Source organism: Cervus canadensis, chromosome 21 (genome assembly GCF_019320065.1).
Source record: "Cervus canadensis isolate Bull #8, Minnesota chromosome 21, ASM1932006v1, whole genome shotgun sequence".
Classification (NCBI taxonomy): domain Eukaryota; kingdom Metazoa; phylum Chordata; class Mammalia; order Artiodactyla; family Cervidae; genus Cervus; species Cervus canadensis.
Window position 1 is genome coordinate 48023904 of NC_057406.1, and position 19962 is coordinate 48043865.

The following is a 19962-nucleotide window of genomic DNA, read 5'->3' on the forward strand; positions in this document are numbered from 1 at the left end:
AACTACAACAGAGGATTTAGAATATTACACAAACACAGTTGCTAAAGAAGCCACAGGTTTTGAAAAGACTGACTCCAGTTTTGAAAGAAGCTCTACTGTGGGTAAAATACAAAATAGTATTGCATGCTACAGAAAAATTATTCATGAAAGGAAGAGTCACTTGATGTGGCAAACTTCCTTTTATTATTTTAGGAAATTACCATAGCCACCTCAACCTTCAGCAACCACTACCCTGATCAGTCAGCAGTTATCAACATCGAAGCGAGACCCTCCACCAGCAAAAAAATCACAACTTACTGTAGGCTTAGATGCTATTTAGCACTTTTAGCAATAAAATATTTTTAAATAAATCTATGTACACTGTTTTTCAGATATAATGCAATTGCATACTTAACAGACTATATAGTATAGTGTAAACATAACTTATATGTGCATTGGAAAATCAACAAATTCACATCACTTGCTTTACTGTAGTGATCTGGAACTAAACCCACAATACCTCTGAGGTATGCCTGTAAATAAATAAATGAGTAAAAGAAAGCTTGATGAAAAATGGGATATTCACATAGTTTAAAGATATCTCCCCACAAAACAGTTTTTACAAAGGGAACAAGAATAACTGTATATACAAAAGTCTGAAAGACACAAGCATAAGCAAATGATTCAAGAAAACATTATCAGCAATATGATGAAATCAAAATCACATACTATCTGATAGGATGCAATGAAGAGAACACACCATCCTTCTGTGAAATTCTTACCAAGATGTATAAGAAAACATCAGGAAAGCCAAAATTGAGGCTCATTTTATAAAATAACTGGCCTGTGGTCTTCAAAAAATATCTAGGTCATGAAAGTCAAGGAAAGACTGAGAAACTGTGCCCTAGTGAGGAAGATTAAAGAGGTATTACAACTACATGTAATGGGTGATTTTGAACTGGATTCCAAGTGACGCATGCAACTGGCACAACTGCCAAAACCTGAGTGGAGGCCAGTGGTTATTTCCTGATTTAGTGGATATATTGTGGTCATGGGATTTCCAGGTGGCAAAAGTGATTAAAAAAAAAATCCACCTGCCAAAGCAGGAGACGCAAGAGACGTGGTTTGATCCCTCAGTTGGGAAGATCCCCTGGAGCAGGTAATGGCAACCCATTCCAGTGTTCTTGCCTGGAAAATTCCATGGACAGAGGAGCCTGGTGGGCTACAGTCCATGAGGCCACAAAGAGTCGGACACGACTGAGTGACCGAGCACACTGTGGTTGTATATGGAAATATCCTCATCTTTAGGAAATAACTAAATACAAACTAAGGTATTTTGGGTACCAGTACCTTAGGTTGGCAACTTACTCCCAAATCGTTCAGAAAAAAAAAATAGTTCTTTGAATTATACTTCCAGATTTTCTACAAGTGTTTGATTATTTTAAATTTTTTTAAAGAAAAATATTTGAGAGCATACAGTTCTATCTTCGGCCATTAAAGAATTACTTAAACCTTATTTATGATCAGATTTAGATCATACACTGATACGCAATGGAAGATGGGAACCAAAGAAAAAGCTGAATTTATTCAGACCTTGGTAAAATTAGATACTACTATATAGTTAGCTATGGTCATATGTATGCAATTTTTGTAAGGGCCTAAAAAGAAGTCTATTTTCTATCTTCCAAAGCACCATTATCATACTAAATACATAGCACACACTCTCAAAATATTTGTCAACCAAGTTTTAAAAAGAAAGATAAGGAAAATATTAATGATAGGCTTATTAGGAACCCGTCAACAACACAGATTACAGCAGAGTGTGTACAACTCCAGGTTCCCTGGTGGTCGCTGACAGAGAATCCACCTGCCAATGCAGGAGACGTGGATTCAATCCGCGGGTCAGGATGATCCACTGGAGGAGGAAATGGCAACCCACTCTAGTATTCTTGCCTGGAAAATTCCATCGACAGAGGAGACTGGAGGGTTATAGCCCATAGGGTTACAAAGAGCAGGATATGACTGAGCAACTGAGCACATACGTTTCCAATAGAAAATAATCTCTTTCTGTTGAAATCAGCTTTGTGAGAAACGTAGAAGATAAGAACAAAGGCTAAATCTTTGTTGAACAGTATCACCCCTAAACGTAGGCAGGAAAAAGTAATCCCTATCTCTGCAATCAAGAAGATTAGACAAATCTGCATCCTTAATAGCCTGTCTTGGTGCCTATACCATTAAAGAATTAGGCTAAGACAAAGTCTCTAAGAAGTTACATATTAAAATGTAAATATCCCAGAGTCCCCGTTCAGATACAGATACTCGGAAATCTATATAATTATTCCCTGCACAGCCATTAATGTCTTAGTAATAATAATAATCATAACAAAAGAATCACTGTGCTAGGTACTTTATATAAATGATCTTTACTTCTTGCAACTCTACAAGATAAGTATTATCATTGCAACTTTATAAATAAGGAGACTGAAGACCAAAGAAGTGAAATAACTTGCCAAGGGCCAAGAATCCCTTCAATGGCAGAGTTTTCATTCAAACTCAAGATTCAGATTTTTTCCATTATGTCCTGCTGCTTCTTTCTACTGCGCCTTTATTGTTTTTGAAAATGGAGATCTAAGGGACAAAGTATAAAATGCAATATAGGAAACTTTTTTTGGTATAGGATAAAACTGATGAGAGTTCTGAGTTTCAGATAAGGGAAGCCAACGAATACCTTAGAACCAAGATAGGAAGAAAGGCTCTGAAAAAGGAAAGAGGTGAACAGAAGGTGAGGGGAAGGTCCTGAGAATGAACTGCCTTGGTTCCTTGGTTTTTCTACACAGCCTAATACTAGATTTGATGAGTTGTTAATCAGCTCAGATTTATCAGCTTTAAAGAGATAATTTATAAAGTTTACGAAGTGAGGACTATAGTGAATACTCAATTTTCCTTCTTTTGTAAGAGGGAAGAAATAAGGAGATATAAGTCACACCCATCTGAAGACATGGGGTAGACAAGTTATTAGACCATCTTTGAAGACAAAGGAAGTAATAAAACATCAAGTGCTTAAGAAATTTTGGATAAAACAATTCTACCCTGTTTAATGTGAAAATAACAACTGACAAAGGAATATTTTAAAACATCTTTAACTAGTTCAACACTGAATTCAGTCTACTGTTTATGTGCCATCAAGAAATAAATGTAGGAGTTCCCTGGTGGTCCTGGGGTTAAGAATCTGCTGCCAGTTCAGGACGTGGGTCCAGGAATATCCCACATGCCAGGGAACATCTGGGCCCATGTGCCCCAACTGCTGAGCCAGTGCTTTAGAGCCTGCCAGCCGCAGCTGCTGAGGCCCACAGGCTTGCAGCCCACGCTCTGCAGCATGAGAAGCCACCACAGTGAGGCACCCTTGCACTCTGCACGGCAACAGAGGGCGCCCTCCCACACCCACGTGCCAGAGTGCCCTCCCACACCCACATGCCGCACTGGAGAAGGCCCACGGACAGCAAGGGAGGGCCTGCACAGCCACAATAAATAAACCTTACTAAAAAAAAGAAAGAAATGTACGACTCCCCTGGTGGTCTAGTCCAGGAAAGTCCATGCTTCCACTTCAGGTGACATGGGTTTGATCCCCGGTTGGGGAACTAAGATCCTGCATGTCACCCAGCACAGTAACTTAGTAAATAAAAAAAGAACAAATGTGAAGCAAAATAGTGCCTGTAATATGAAACTGTATGATTAACAAAAGCAAAATTAATGAGAACTATGCAGGATCTGAAATACGTTACTATGTAAGTTTGTAGAAAATATACTTTCCATTTATATAATGGAATCATATTGGTATTTTCACATTTTAACCAAGGATATACACTGATCCCTATGAAACAAGGAAGCAATGTGGCACAAAAAAGATATCTGGGATCAGAAAGACCTGAATTGGAATCCTGGATCTGTCACTTACTAGCTTTGTGACACTGGGCAAGTTATTCAATATTTCTGCACTTTCATCCCATATATAAACATGGAGTTAATAATAAATACCCTTCAGAATAATTATTCCACTTCTAGAAATGTATGTTAAGGGACTAGTCCATCCCAAACTATCCCTTCCCCTCATTCCTCCCCCCGCCCCCAACAACCGTAAGTTTGTTCTCTAAGTCTGTTTCTGTTTTGTAAGTTTACTTGTATCATTTCCTCTTAGATTCCACATATAAGGGATATCATATGATATTTCGGTCCCTTTGTTGTTCATCTGAAACTATCACAACACTGTTAACTGAGTATACCCCAGTAGAAAACAAAAAGATGTTATGAATATACTTGTATTAAAAAGATAATCTGTGTAACAATGTTCATCATAATATCATTTATAAAAATAACAAGTAAACTAAAATCTAGTATTAAGGGAATGTTTAAGTAACGGGTATATACATCACCAGATCAGTGGTTCTCATACTTTACAGAATACATAATAAACTAAGGAAGCTTTGTAAAATAAATATTCCTAGACCCTATACTCAAAAATTCTGACCTAGTAAGTTTGAGATGAGAAAAGGAAATGCATTATTTGAACAAACAACCAGGAATAACTGTGATGGAAGGGGACCAGGAAAAGTCTGCATTAAATGAACTACTACTGTGCGATTAGAAATATGATTCTACAATGAATATAGTAAAGTTGCAGGATATAAAATTAACACACAAAAATCCCTTGCATTCCTATATACTAACAATGAAAAAACAGAAAGAGAAATTAAGGAAACAATACCATTCACCATTGCAACAAAAAGAATAAAATACTTAGGAGTATCTACCTAAAGAAACAAAAGACCTATACATAGAAAACTATAAAACACTGATGAAAGAAATCAAACAGGACACAAACAGATGGAGAAACATACCATGCTCATGGATTGGAAGAATCAATATTGTCAAAATGGCTATTCTACCCAAAGCAATCTATAGATTCAATGCAATCCCTATCAAGCCACCAACGGTATTTTTCACAGAACTAGACAAATAATTTCACAATTTGTATGGAAATACAAAAAACCTCGAATAAGCCAAAGTAATCTTGAGAAAGAAGAATGGAACTGGAGGAATCAACCTGCCTGACTTCAGACTCTACTACAAAGCCACAGTCATCAAGACAGTATGGTAATGGCACAAAGACAGAAATATAGATCAATGGAACAGAATAGAAAGCCCAGAGATAAATCACGAACCTATGGACACCTTATCTTTGACAAAGGAGGGCAAGGATATACAATGGAAAAAAGACAACCTCTTTAACAAGTGGTGCTGGGAAAGCTGGTCAACCACTTGTAAAAGAATGAAACTAGAACACTTTCTAACACCATACACAAAAATAAACTCAAAATGGATTAAAGATCTAAATGTAAGACCAGAAACTATAAAACTCCTAGAGGAGAACATAGGCAAAACACTCTCCGACATAAATCACAGCAAGATCCTCTATGACCCACCTCCCAGAATATTGGAAATAAAAGCAAAACTAAACAAATGGGACCTAATGAAACTTAAAAGCTTTTGCACAACAAAGGAAACTATAAGTAAGGTGAAAAGACAGCCCTCAGATTGGGAGAAAATAATAGCAAAGAAGAAACAGACAAAGGATTAATCTCAAAAATATACAAGCAACTCCTGCAGCTCAATTCCAGAAAAATAAATGACCCAATCAAAAAATGGGCCAAAGAACTAAACAGACATTTCTCCAAAGAAGACATACAGATGGCTAACAAACACATGAAAAGATGCTCAACATCACTCATTATTAGAGAAATGCAAATCAAAACCACAATGAGGTACCACTACACGCCAGTCAGGATGGCTGCTATCCAAAGTCTACAAGCAATAAATGCTGGAGAGGTGTGGAGAAAAGGGAACCCTCTTACACTGTTGGTGGGAATGCAAACTAGTACAGCTGCTATGGAAAACAGTGTGGAGATTTCTTAAAAAACTGGAAATAGAACTGCCATATGACCCAGCAATCCCCACTTCTGGGCATACACACTGAGGAAACCAGATCTGAAAGAGACACATGCACCCCAATGTTCATCGCAGCACTGTTTATAATAGCCAGGACATGGAAGCAACCTAGATGCCCATCAGCAGATGAATGGATAAGGAAGCTGTGGTACATATACACCATGGAATATTACTCAGCCGTTAAAAAGAATTCATTTGAATCAGTCCTAATGAGATGGATGAAACTGGAGCCCCTTATACAGAGTGAAGTAAGCCAGAAAGATAAAGAACATTACAGCATACTAACACATATATATGGAATTTAGAAAGATGGTAACGATAACCCTATATGCAAAACAGAAAAAGAGACACAGATGTACAGAACAGACTTTTGAACTCTGTGGGAGAAGGTGAGGGTGGGATGTTTCAAAAGAACAGCATGTATACTATTTATGGTGAAACAGATCACCAGCCCAGGTGGGATGCATGAGACAAGTGCTCAGGCCTGGTGCACTGGGAAGACCCAGAGGAATCGGGTGGAGAGGGAGGTGGGAGGGGGGATCAGGATGGGGAATACGTGTAAATCTATGGCTGATTCATATCAATGTATGACAAAACCCACTGAAAAAATAAATAAATAAATAAAGGGAAAAAAAAGAAATATGATTATATTTATATATTTTTATAAATTATATATATATATTTATAAATTATATAAATATATAATTTATATATTATAAATATGATTATGAAGACTTTATAATAACACTAAAAGTTTGATATATTATTAAGTGAAAATTTTAGGATTCAAACTGTATACTCTATCTAATAACCACCACATTAAACAAACATAGAAAAGGTTATTTTAGCAATAGAATTGGGGCAATTTTTTTCTTATACTCAATTTTTTGAAACACTGTCATCCTATTATAAATGATTAAGCAACATATCAAAATTTCAAACAAAGAGCCAATGTATCTCCATGGCCTTCAGATTTAAAATTCAACTCCTATGGGCAGTACACAAGTACCTCAATCTCCAGACTTACTTCATATCCATGCTCTATAACTAACTACTTCTAATACTTCAAATTATATATATTTGACATTTTTTTACAAATTATTAAATATACTGTTCTTTTTGCCTAAATTACCCTTCCCCAAAATTGTCAGCCTAACAAACTCCTACTCATTCAACAAGATTTAAGAATCATCTCCTCTGAAGTTTACCCTGACTACTCACTCCTCCAACAGATTAAAGGAGTCTCCTCCTTCCTCTTGTCATTCCTGAAGCATTGTTTGAGACTTTCATTACAGCACACATTACAGTGTATTAACTCTTTGTTAATATTCTCCCATTATTTACACGGAGAAGGCAATGGCACCCCACTCCAGTACTCTTGCCTGGAAAATCCCATGGACAGAGGAGCCTGGTAGGCTGCAGTCTATAGGGTCAGGAAGAGTCGGACACGACTGAGTGACTTCACTTTCACTTTTCACTTTCATGCATTGGAGAAGGAAATGGCAACCCACTCCAGTGTTCTTGTCTGGAGAATCCCAGGGACGGGGGAGCCTGGTGGGCTGCTGTCTATGGGGTCGCACGGAGTCGGACACGACTGAAGTGACTTAGCAGCAGCAGCATTATTTTACAAGTACTTGTTCATAATTCTTCACCTTCTCCATTATGACTCCAAAGTCTCTATGAAATTCAGAGTAACAGAACACTCTGTCACTAGCCAAAGCAAACCAACAGGAAAAACTTTGTTATACACTACACCACCACTGGAAAGTTTCCCATGCCAAAGAACATCTCAGCATAATTCCTGCAGCTCCCCCCAAACACACTCCTATTCACTCCCATGCCTTCATAATAGCAGCAAAATATTTATACAAAACAAGGATAATTCTGTATGTTAATACAGCAGTTTTTTAGTATCTTCAAAACACTAAGAAACTATATTTAGCATATTTAGATGCTATATAAAACATTTCAAATGCAGATTAGTAACTACAGGTATCAAACAAGGATTCAAAGTGGCTGAATAGTAATTTAGTGGTAAAAGACAAAAAGAAAAGTTTAGTGTGGAAGAATGCTAATTGGGATGCATGGATCAGAACTTCAAACACCTCCCCAACAATGAAACACAGGTTTTTGGAAAAAAACCTACATATTGAGTAAACTTACAATATTAATTTGTTTTAATAAGAAAATGGATGCAAAAGAATTTGAATCTCAAACCATATTAGACACTGAAGCTCTTATACAACTATAGTCTATATCTTCGTCATAATAAATAAAAATACCTAAGGAATAATTTCTGGAAGCAGGCAAAAAATATACCATATACTGATACCTAAGATGAGTATAGGACTGATGCTGAAGCTGAAACTCCAATACTTTGGCCACCTGATGCGAAGAGCTGACTCATTGGAAAAGACCCTGATGCTGGGAGGGGTTGGGGACAGGAGGAGAAGGGGATGGCTGAGGATGAGATGGCTGGATGGCATCACTAACTCGATGGGCATGGGTTTGAGTAAACTCGGAGTTGATGATGGACAGGGAGGCCTGGCGTGCTGCGATTCATGGGGTCGCAAAGAGTCGGACACGACTGAGCGACTGAACTGACTGAGCTGAGAGATGATGAAAGCAAACTCTGTAAGGGCCAGAATTTTGAAGCTTCAACTTTTGTTCTTAATCTGCTTCTCACTATGCAGAGCTCATTCCAGCTCTCCTCCTCACACAAAACCCTAACCCTGGGAGAGGGGCAGTTGACACAAAAACTAGAGGCAGGCTCACCTTGTGCTACTTACAACAGAGAAGAGGCTGTCTTTCCAAAGAGAAAGAAATCTGAGCCAGAAGTATTAGAAGAAAGTGGTGGAGGAAACAGAAACATCAAGCAGAAGAAATGAGGTTGGCTTTTATGTCCACAACCATCAATCAAGAGATGATCGAATTTGATGGTGACAAGTTTACTCCAATTGTTTCAGCTCAGTTAACTAGAAGTAATTAACCGCTTTAAATAAAGCTGCTCTCACAACACAACAGAACCCAAATAATTCTACAGCACAACTGAATCAAAATTCACTTTACAGATTCATAAGGATGTGCTGTTAAATAATAAAGTATTACCTATAAGAAACACTTTCAGAGATGAACTTTGGAGATTACAACAGAAAGAAATGAGGAAAATAAAATTTATCCTTTGACCATATATTCTGATTCATCCTCAAAAATCACAAAACAGCAAGCCTCACCCAGGTTTAACACAAATGCAGAAGTCACTTGCTGTCCTACTGACACAAAGGAAAACTGGACTCTAAGAAGAGCTCTTAGATCTGTGTTACACAAGAAAATGCACTGGGCTGTCAACTGGCACCGTGCCTCGGGCTGCCATATGGTTTACACGACCATGTCATCACAGACGAGAGAAAGAGCTGGCACACAGATATGTCTTCTGGGTAAACTGCTGCTTTTTCAAACATGAGATTATCTCTCATATCAACATAAAATGAAATAACCAAGACTCATATTTCAATTAATTAAAACTATGCTGAAATATGTTTGAAATGGAAACCAAAGACACACTAAAATGCATTAAATGTTAAATAGCTTCAGATTCTGTAGGCTGAAATTAGTCTTTTCTAACCCATGATTGAATTATAGTTGGCTTCCATTTCTAGTTAAATACTCAGGAAGAATGTTCTATAATAGAGTCTGAAAGAATTTTCCAAAATTACCTCAAATGCATAATGAAGTAAATTATCTCAGTACACAACTGAGCTAATAAAACTCTGTTTACCGTCACCTGAGCGGTTAAGTTGCCGAGGTCGGCAGGCACACTACTGACCACTGGAAGCTCCCGCACTGACGTCGGTGCGGACCGGCCTCAGTCCTCCGTGAGGGTGAGAAACCCCTGAGCCGCACCACGACCGGGCAGTGCAAACACACAGGCTGAGCGGTCACCAGCTGGCTGTCCGAACTCCTGCTACACAGCATCCTCACAGTTCTGAAGAGGGAGCTGAAAAGCCTTGGTTGAGAAAGAGGTCAATACCAAAACTCCCTCTCCTCTCCCCTCAGCCCCATCAGGCAGCTGCACTGTTCACTCGGGCAGACACAGCTCCCTGAGCAGAATGGTGCAATCACCGCTTCAAACATCATTACTAGCTAAAATAGATAACCCACTTGCAACTTGACTATTTTTATAGATATAACGTTTTCGTGCAGTTTAACTGCTCTATTTGTGATTTATTCCATTTAACCAACACAGCTTCCCTGGAAGTGAGTATCGTATATTACAGTCTCAACAGCCACAGCTGCCCAAACAGTTTAAAATTACAATACTTCCAAGTTGCCTTCTATCTCCTTGTATCTATCACCAAAAACGTCATGAACTGAATCCTGAATCTGAAAGACTTATAAGCTGTCTGGTTTACATATCTTTGGTGACAAGATTACTTTTCCCTCAGTTCTTACTGATATACTGCTTCACATGAAGGTCTTGAGAACTGGATTCCTTATGTTTCACAAGAATTTACTAACTATACTTTACATAGTATTTGACTCTTTGAGGCATTCAGAAAATTAAGTAAATTTGAGTTATTAACAAACTTTTATACTGCTTTATGAAAACAGAAATAACTCTTAATCTAAACTAAAAAAGGAATAATTTAACACAGTTTAAATGGGACTTATTTTTGTTTAGATTAAAAGGTAACTGTGCCAAAGAGTGAAATCTTAAAAGGCTTTGCAGCTATTTCATATATAATATAAAGGAAGAAAAAGAGGGAAGCAATTCAACTTGAGTACTCTAATGAGCTCTGATGAGTTCAGTTTTTTTGTTTGTTTGTTTGTTTGTTTAAGGATGAAAGAGGGTGCAAGAGGTAAAACTGAAAGCAAACACAGAAGTGAAGTATATACTTGCCCTGGAAAAGGCTAATGTCCTTTTCAGCTAAGTTTGAAAAAAGGGAGAGAAGAAATAAAAGTTCACTGCTATGACAGCTAATATAATCTTAATCTCTGACATATTAAAACTGTAGATGGTTTTAGACCACAAGAGAATTCCCTAAAACACCTAACAAAACTAAGAATCTGGTTCTTCCCAACTTCTATTTTGCTCTTATCCCTAGTGAGAATAATTTTCAACCCAAAAAGGATAAACAATGCTAAGATTTTACCAAAGCTCCATAAATACTGAGATCATAAGAGACACTTAGCCGCTTCAAATGAGTTTAAGTATCCAGATCCAAAAGAATTAGAAGCAAAGGGGTAGAAAGAATTTGCAACAAAACTAGGCATCATCAATAGTTCACTATCAGAAACAAGTTATAACAAAGTAGCCTAAGTTTGGTGGAATTTATAGACACACTAGGCTTCCCTGGTGGCTCAGAGGGTAAAGAATCTGCCTGCAATGCAGCAGAGGTTGGATCCCTGGGTCGGGAAGATCCCTTAAGAGAAGGGAATGGCTACCAACTACATTATTCTTGCCTGGAAAATTCCATGAACAGAGGAGCCTGGTGGGCTACAGTCCCTGAAGTCACAAAGAGTCAGACACGACTGAGCAACTAACACACACATACACAGACTTCCTACTACAGGGGTGGATCAAAGGAATGGAACAAACAGAACATAATGTGAATACAGAAAGGCAGTGGATAAAACACCTCATAATATTCAAACAGATACATTAGAGAGAAATAACTGGCTAACAGTTCTATTAAGTGGCCTCAATGTTGGTAGAAAGACCATGCATAAAGATGGTCACTTTCAAATTTATAATAATTTGAAGTTCTTTAGGAGTATATCATAGTTGTTGAATAACAGTTATAGAATACATGCTTATTAAATCTACATATGATGCAGAAAAGAGATTTTAATATACTGGAAAACAGACTCAAGAGCCAAGAGAGCTAGATATATTATAAATATAGGCTAACGTAGGTAAGATTAAATATAATAGGAATAATTTAAGTTCAATCAATGCTTTCACAAGTACCAGACAGGGGAACCATGACAAGTTGACAAATCACTGACAACCATGACAATGGCTTGACAAGTCACTGGGGGAAAAAAAAAAAAAAGTTGAAGTTTTAATTGACTGTCTGCTCAACGTGAGCCAAAAGCACCATACAACTTAGAAAATGTTGACCTGTACTAAGGCAGGTCTTAGATCAATAATAAGAAGCTAATAACTTCATTGTATCATGTTTTAAATAGCCGCTATTTCATTTTCATTGCACAATACATGTTTACTCTAAAATATGGGAAAATACAGATAAGCCAAAAAATAAAGATCACTCACAATTCCACCATTCACTAAATAATCCTATTCCTTCTCCAGCGGATTTTTCCAACCTAGGGATCGAACCCTGGTCTCCTGCATTGCAGGAAGACTCTCTACTGTCTGAGCCGCCAGGGAAACGCATTAACTACATTCTTGTGCTTATCATTCCAGACTTCTTAACATGCAATATAAATGTTCACACACATTTATTCTTTGTTAAAGAAAAGGATCATACTAAATATGCTGCTTTGTAATTTTTTTTAATTCAAAATATATCAAGTCCCACTATATCCTACACTGATCAAATGACAACTATTCCATTTTTTTTCATTCCTGCTCACCATATTTAAAGAAAGTCATTGAAAATTTTGAGATTAGGAAAGAAGTATGAAAATGTTAGTTCTTAACGTGCTCAGTCGCTAAGTCATGTCTGTCTTTTTGTGCTCCTAGGGACCACAGCCCACCAGGCTCCTCTGTCCATAGGATTTTCCAGGCAAGAATACTGGAGTGGGTTAACATTGCCTACTCTAGGGAATCTTCCCCGCCCAGGGATTGAACCCACGTCTCCTGTGACTCCTGCATTGGCACACAGATTCTTTACCATTGAGCCACCCAAAAAGCTCCAAGTTCTTAACACCTATGCTATATTACCACGTGGCAACTGGTTGTTAAAATCTTAGAAAAAATAGGAGATTCATAAGAAAACAATACAGCTAAATATTAGCTAAAGAACTGCCCTGGCAAACTAAACTACTTTATACTGACCCATAAAGCCAAATTAGTACCAACTGCTGGAAATTACAGGGAGGCGAATTTTAGCTCAATAAAAGATGAATATTGTAAGTAATTAGAGCCATCAAAAAATAGAGTGGCTGGATCTAGCCATTGCAGGGTTTAACAGAACTGCAATTAAGTGACTGGTAAAGGATGTTATAGGTAAATTCTCTAGGTAAGAAACTGGATGAAAAGACTCCTTTGTATTTGAAGATTCTGTGATTTTAATGGAAAACTTGCTATAGAAATTTACTCCTTGTTGAAGGAAATGGCAACCCACTTCAATATTTCTGCCTGGGAAATCCCATGGACAAAGGAACCTAGCCAGTCCATGGGGTCACAAAAGAGTTGGCCATGACTTAGCAACTAAATAATAACTAATTTACGATGATGAACACTTTTGTGTTCATTAGCAGGTGTATGTCTTCTTTGACATACTGTCTGTTTTCTTATAAATAACTGAAAAGACAACAAGGCATTGGAACTTGAAAAAAAAAAAGAGAAATTTACTCCTAGTACCATGTAAAGCCAAAATGTTAGTCCCTTAGTTGTGTCAGATTCTTTGTGACCCCGTGGACTATAGCCTGCCAAGCTCCTCTGTCCACGGAATTCCTCAGGCAGAATACTGGAATGGGCAGCCCTTTCCTTCTTCAGGGGATCTTCCCGATCCAGGGATTGAATCCGGGTCTCCTGCATTGCAGGCAGAGTCTTTACCATCTGAGCCACCAGGGAAACCTAAAGCCTTAAGAAATAGTCAACAAAGTGATAAGGAACTGGAGATATTTAGTCTTGATAAAGTAGGACCTTAAAAGTGTTGTACGCAGAAGTCAAGATTAAATTTATTCTGGAAAGCCCCAAAATTTAAAACTAAAAACAAAATGTAGACGTTCAAGAAAGGAAGATTTCAGCTCAAGGGAAAGGAAGGGTTACTAATAAATTAAAGCTTTCTAAAATGAAAAAATAACAAAGAAAAGAAATACAGTCAAGTAGTCTAGAGTTCTGTGAGAAATCATAGCACAATGATGAATACCAATGTGCTAAATGCTTTGCATTAATTTCTATACCCCATTTAACCCTTACAACAGCTCCATATGATAGGTCTTCTTACTATTTCCACTTCACAGAAGAGCACAGTGAGACTTAGAAACATATTTATTCAAGGTCATTGTTACTTTTGCTGAAAATCAGTGTCAACCAAATATACCTGATTCCCCATTATACAGCTACTGCTCACTTAGTAGGTAATAAATGATCAAAAGCATCTTCAGAAAGAGCATCTACTGATTCTCCAAAGAGCAGTCAGGAGTTGCTTTTTTTAAGGATATAAGGATTTTTAAATTATTATTCCTACCAAAAAAGTGTTCAAATTAGACTCATTGGCCATGTACTTTAAACTTCTGCAAATAAAACAGATTCAATGAATAAGACTTAAGGCAAGGTAAGGCAAATCTGAATCACAAAACTTAAAATCCTTGCCATTACTAGTTATGTGATCTTGGGCAAGTTCCAATCTTCCTATCTCTTTAGTCCATCATCTGAGAAATGAGGACCAACCTCTCCAGGTTGACATAAGAATTGAATGAGATGATATACGCATTTAGCACAGGATCTGAGCCTATTATTACACAACACAAATAATAAAGTAGGTCAATGTTAAATCGCTTCAGTTGTGTCCGACTCTTTGTGACCCCAAGGACTATAGCTTGCCAGGCTCCTCTGTCCATGAGATTCTCCAGGCAAGAGTACTGGAGGGGGGTAGCCATTTCCTCATTCAAAAGTAGGACAGGGGAGTACCAAATCTAATCCACAATTCATTCCAAAATATTTTAAAATTTTGAACTGTCTTTATGTCTGAAGGTAAAGGGATAATTTTCTATTATCTTGTAAATAAGCTTTTGATGACAATCATTTGTGAAATAAAATGACAACTAAATAAAGTGTGCTTTCTTAGGAATTTCATTTTATGTAAAGAATCACCCAAAGAAGATAATTTCAATTCTCATTTTCTTCAAAGGCACTATTTTAGTTGTTTATTCAATATGACATACAAAAATGGAAGTGTAAAGGCTACTGGTTTTGATTTTGCTATTTTACAACTTGGTTCAAACTACTCTAATGAACACATATTTTTAAGGTTTTCTGTTTTGTTTTCTATATGTATTCTCACTGTAGAGCTACTACTACTACCTCTGACAAAACCAGCAAGAGAAAACCTCTCATTCAAGAAGTACATTATAGTCACAATTTTCATGTCATAGTTGATGTTTACCAACACTAAATAGTTGCTATTCTATTCCGAAAATTTTACATCTTCTTTTTAAAATGACACAACCAAGAAGGCATTTAAAAGATGTTTAAGTTCTATCACAAAGATAAGTTTTTTAAAACACCATTCATCTCAAAGAAATCAACTGAAGTTCTCCCTGCTCTCAAAGAATTCTTTAGCGTTTTTGCAAAGAAATTGATTATTTTCAGGATATCAGTTTCTAACCATAATGGTATTTATCACTGATATGATAGCAAACATTTCTTTCACCTGCAATTTAAAACTATACCCAAATAAACTGCTTCTGTATAAACTACCTGTGACTAACGGCAATTACTAGATCTATACTCCGAAATTTGTACAAACTGTCTACCTGTAATTGAAAGTGAAAATTACTTAACAAGGGAGTGCACACAAGAGTCATCACTTCTAAGACTTACTGAAAAAAATGCCCCATAAGTATTCATTGTTCCAAAGTGAACTATCATTCCAATAAAATGCCACTGTCAACAAGTACAGATGATCATGTGTGGAGCTTTCTAAAATCCCATCAACTATTTTCCAACTAAATTCATTTCACCATAACAGGAATGTTCTCATTTACCCTATTAGCCAAGACTGTAACTGCATTATCTGACCAACACAACACATGAAAACTTGTGTAAAGAACACAATGTCATCATTCAAAAGTTTGTATTAAGCACTTGTCAAGAGCAGCAAAGAACCGTTTTTAAAACTGTTAAAAACCAAGGAAATCACTTGAGCTTAAAAATTTTTTACAAATAGAGTTAGACTTAAGAGATGTTTTAGGGCGAAGATGTGAATGATGATCGATGCCTCCAAAAACATCCAAGATAAACTGAATAGCTATGATTTTAGAAACTAAATAGCTTTCCTTGAATTTTATCTAGTGAATATTCTTCAGGCTTCCTCCCTCACAACTGATTTCATTTGCCCATCAATTCAACGTTTAAATTAATTGTTTTTTCAAATATGTAAATCACTCTATTTCTAAGACACTGCCTGCTGAAAAAAAGACTGTGTATGTGTGTTTCCAAGCAATATTAAGTCTCACCTGGAACATCTTCACATTAAAAGGCCTCTACTATATTCCATATACACTTTCCCAATCCCAACCTGGCATTCTTCATCCTGAGATACAACAACCAAGTTTCACTCAGCCATGTCCAGGTGACTGAAAGTACTGCTGGGGCTGCCTAACCTGCCTCGTTAAGTTTTACACACACCCTGTACTGATGACATCTCACTAGAAGGTTCACTCTCTTCATTTTGTGGGATCATATCCCACAGCACAGCAAATGCCTTCTGCAAGAGAAGGGAAGCAGCAACCAAGGGCTGTGGCTTTTGCAGGATAATGGCATGCACGCAAAAGCTTCTCTGCCAATTTCATTTAAAAAGCCGAAAAGGGAAGGGCGGGGTGGGGGGTTGGGGGAGCGGTGCGGGTAGGAAGCTGGATTCGAAACTGAAAACATATAATAAACATTGATGGAGAGCGGGTGAGACGTAAAAAATTCTATCAGCAACACTAGTGCTAGTGCATGTCCAAGTTCTGCACCACAGCTCACAGAAAAGTAGCTACTGACGCATTGATGGAAGGCTATTTTAAAATTACTCCAAGAATCTAAGGCATCTATCTGACAGGGAGGTTCATGCCTCCACTCCATACACACATTCTGTTTTCCTACCTAATTTAAGAATGAATCGCTGGCAGCCACCAGGTGCAATAACCGTGAGGAGGAAGGACGTATTCATCACAATGCATAGCGAGGTGTGCAAACGCGGAGCGGGTTCCGGTCCTTACCTTAGCAGATTGGACAGGGGCAGGGGTCCGGATCCACCGCCCAGGATCCCTCCTTTCCTGCCAGACAGGAGTTTCTCCACCAGAGCCACATTTCCAGTGCGAGCAGCTTCCAAGAGCTCCTGGTCCTTCCCCATAGTCTCTCAACGACTCCCTCTCAGAGTCCTTCCCCTCTTCGGGTCCTCCTCCCCGCCCACCCCCGATCCCCACAAATCCAGAGCCCTCCCCGCCCCACCCTAAGATAATGCCAGAGCTCCAGCCCCTAGAGAGCCCTGCAGCCCCCGGCCGGGAACACTACTCTCCGCTTCTCTTCGGGGCGCAGCTTTTACAACGAGGACCAGCCCATGTCTTGGAACAGGGTCTGGCTGAGCTGGGAGCCGCGACGCGCCCCCACAGCCACTCCCCTTAATTCCCGAGGCCTCGTTCCCGCGGTGGGGTGTCAGGGGGTGGGGACCGGGGATGCTTTTTGAGAAGCGGGAGGAGGATGCTGAGGACTGAGGAGGTCGGAGGAGGAGGAGACTGAGACCGTCCTCGCCTGAGCGCGAGCGCAGCGAACGCCCGCGGCGGCTGCGGCCCGCGCACCCTCGCGCCCCGGCCCGGTTCTCCTCAGCTTTTGCGCCGGGCCCGCTCGGCGGTTAAGGCGGCGGTGTCCGCGGGCCGCGGGCCGCGGCTGAGAGGAGCGCGGCGGCTACGGCTCCGGCGGCCGCGGCCCGCGTCGAGGCCGCGCGGTGCGGCTGAGCTGCGGCGGTCGCGTGCCGAAGGCGGCGGCGGCGGTGGCGGAGGCGGCTCCGGGCTCGGGCGGGCGCCCAGGTCCGCCGGCGGCGGCGGCGGCAGCGCAGAGGCCTGGCGCGCGGGGCGGCGGGCGCGCGGGGGCGTGTGAGCACCGGCAGGTGCGGCCCGTGAGTCCGTCCGGGGGCGGCGGGCGCGGGGCGGGGGCGGGGGCACGAGGCGGGGGCGGGGCGCGAGTGGGGGCGGGGCGCGAGGCGGGGGCGGGGCGTCGGGATGAGAGTCTCCGGGTTTTCGTGGGCGGGGACCCTCCCTCCTCCAGTCTCCTTGGGAGAGGTTTAACCGTGTGAGGACTGGAGTTCTCCGGGCCTCTGCGACTCCTCAGCCCGGCGGCCGCCGGCGCCACGCCTCAGGTCAGTCACGACGCGTGAGGCACATCCTCCATGGCCGGGAGGCGCGGCCGGCGACGCTGGGGAGAAGCCCTCCTGCCCCCGCTTGTGTCGGAGCCCAGGCGACGGGACTGGCTTTTCGTCCTTCCGTTTACCTGCCTCAGACCTGCCCTTGCAGTTCAGTTTCGGTGGCCCTGGCCACCGAATGGTCTGTGACTGTTGCAGTTTTTCTAGGGTCTTTCATCAGCCCTCTATTTCAGTTGGGCTTTGAGGATCTGCTGACTTGTGGAAATAACCAGGAAAAAGGCTCTCATTGAAAATTCCTCCACATTCACACTGGGAAAAAATATAAATGAGCACGGATTAGAGACCCACTTTAATTTGCATATTCATCAGCAATTCATTGTGTATGACTGGCTTGATTTTGTTAGCTGCTCTCCTTGCCCGCGATGGAGAGCACGCATTTATTTTCTTTTGAAACTTCCTGTAACACCCTGTGCTTTGCCTTGCCCTTGGAATAAACTTCATAAATGTTAACTTGTTGATAATCAGTTGGGAGGAAAGGGACATAAGAGGCACTTTCCTCACAACTCAGTGATCTGGATATTACTACCATATATCCACTTTGGTAAGGAGGAAATAATTGTGTCAAAGCGTTAATTAAATTTCTCAAGATGCTGCACAGTAAGTGGCTGAAAGAATTGGACCACAGAACTGACTCACTGAGGAGCCCATGCTCCTCCCAATGTACCATACTGCCCCCATGAAAAAATTAAGTGGACAGACAATAATGATCAAAGACATTTCATGACCAGTTACTAGGCACCGGGTACTATTCTAAGCATCTCAACCTTGTCACAATCCCATTAGATGGATACCACTTTTATCTTTATTTTAAAGATGAGGGAACTGATTAGCTCAAAATCATGGGGCTAGAAAGTGAGCCAAGACTCAAATACAGGACTGCTTGCTACTGGCAGAAATTTTAATAATTGGAAAAATCTTAAAAGACATTCAGGGATAAGCAACAAGTGTAGTTTTAAAATTTTTTATGAAATTTAGTATTCTGAGATTTTATTTGAATGGCTCAAAGTATTAGGTATATTATGGCTAAAGGAAGTAGATTTTGAGCTAGTGGTTTTTGTTTTTTAATGTTTTAATATTAATATGAAATTATGTATGATGATAATATGATCTCTGATATATTGGGACTAGCAGACCAGTTAAAGAAACAAGAGGTAAGGAGCCATTAATTTCATTTTGAAAATGGCATGGAGAAATCCTTCTTCCACTTTCCTAATGTTGCCACCTAAGCAAAACACATCTTTCCCAGAACATACTGGAAGTATTCAGTTGGTCAGAGCTAAAAGTAACCCGCAGTTTTGACAAGCAACAACAGTTCATCATGGCTGAGTTACTGATCAAGAGGGTTAATCCCCAATGGGAAAACCATTAGTAATGATTTACTAAAAGTCAGTTCCACTGTTTCATATATTCTAGTGGTATATGATACTCCAAGCCAGTTTTCCACTCAGAACTCTTTGTAGTTACACCACTGTTTCTTGTTGAAGAGGACAAAGGCTTGACTGCATGGGAACTAACATGCAAACAAAAAATGAAAACATTCTTCCAAAAATCTGAAGAGGCCATGGACTTCCCTGGTGGTCCAGTGGTTAAGGATGTACCTGGCAATGCAGCAGACACTCCCTGTGGGTTCAATCCCTGGTCCCAGGAGATTCCACACGCC

At 39.8% G+C, this 19962-nt stretch overlaps 1 protein-coding gene across 18 annotated transcripts in view; it reads right to left on the minus strand.

The window, feature by feature from the left end:
• ANKS1B (ankyrin repeat and sterile alpha motif domain containing 1B) overlaps positions 1-17876 on the minus strand; it is a 1065346-nt gene extending 1047470 nt beyond the window's left edge. For 17 of the 18 annotated variants that reach the window (XM_043440451.1, XM_043440445.1, XM_043440444.1 and 14 more), the window contains exon 1: positions 17104-17833. In XM_043440451.1, the coding sequence (XP_043296386.1) occupies positions 17104-17237 (134 nt within the window). In that variant the 5' untranslated portion in view covers positions 17238-17833. Of the gene's footprint in view, positions 1-17103 lie in introns of all 18 variants that reach the window. The other variant, XM_043440436.1, reaches the window with a different exon arrangement.
• Between the last annotated feature and the right edge of the window lie 2086 nt (positions 17877-19962).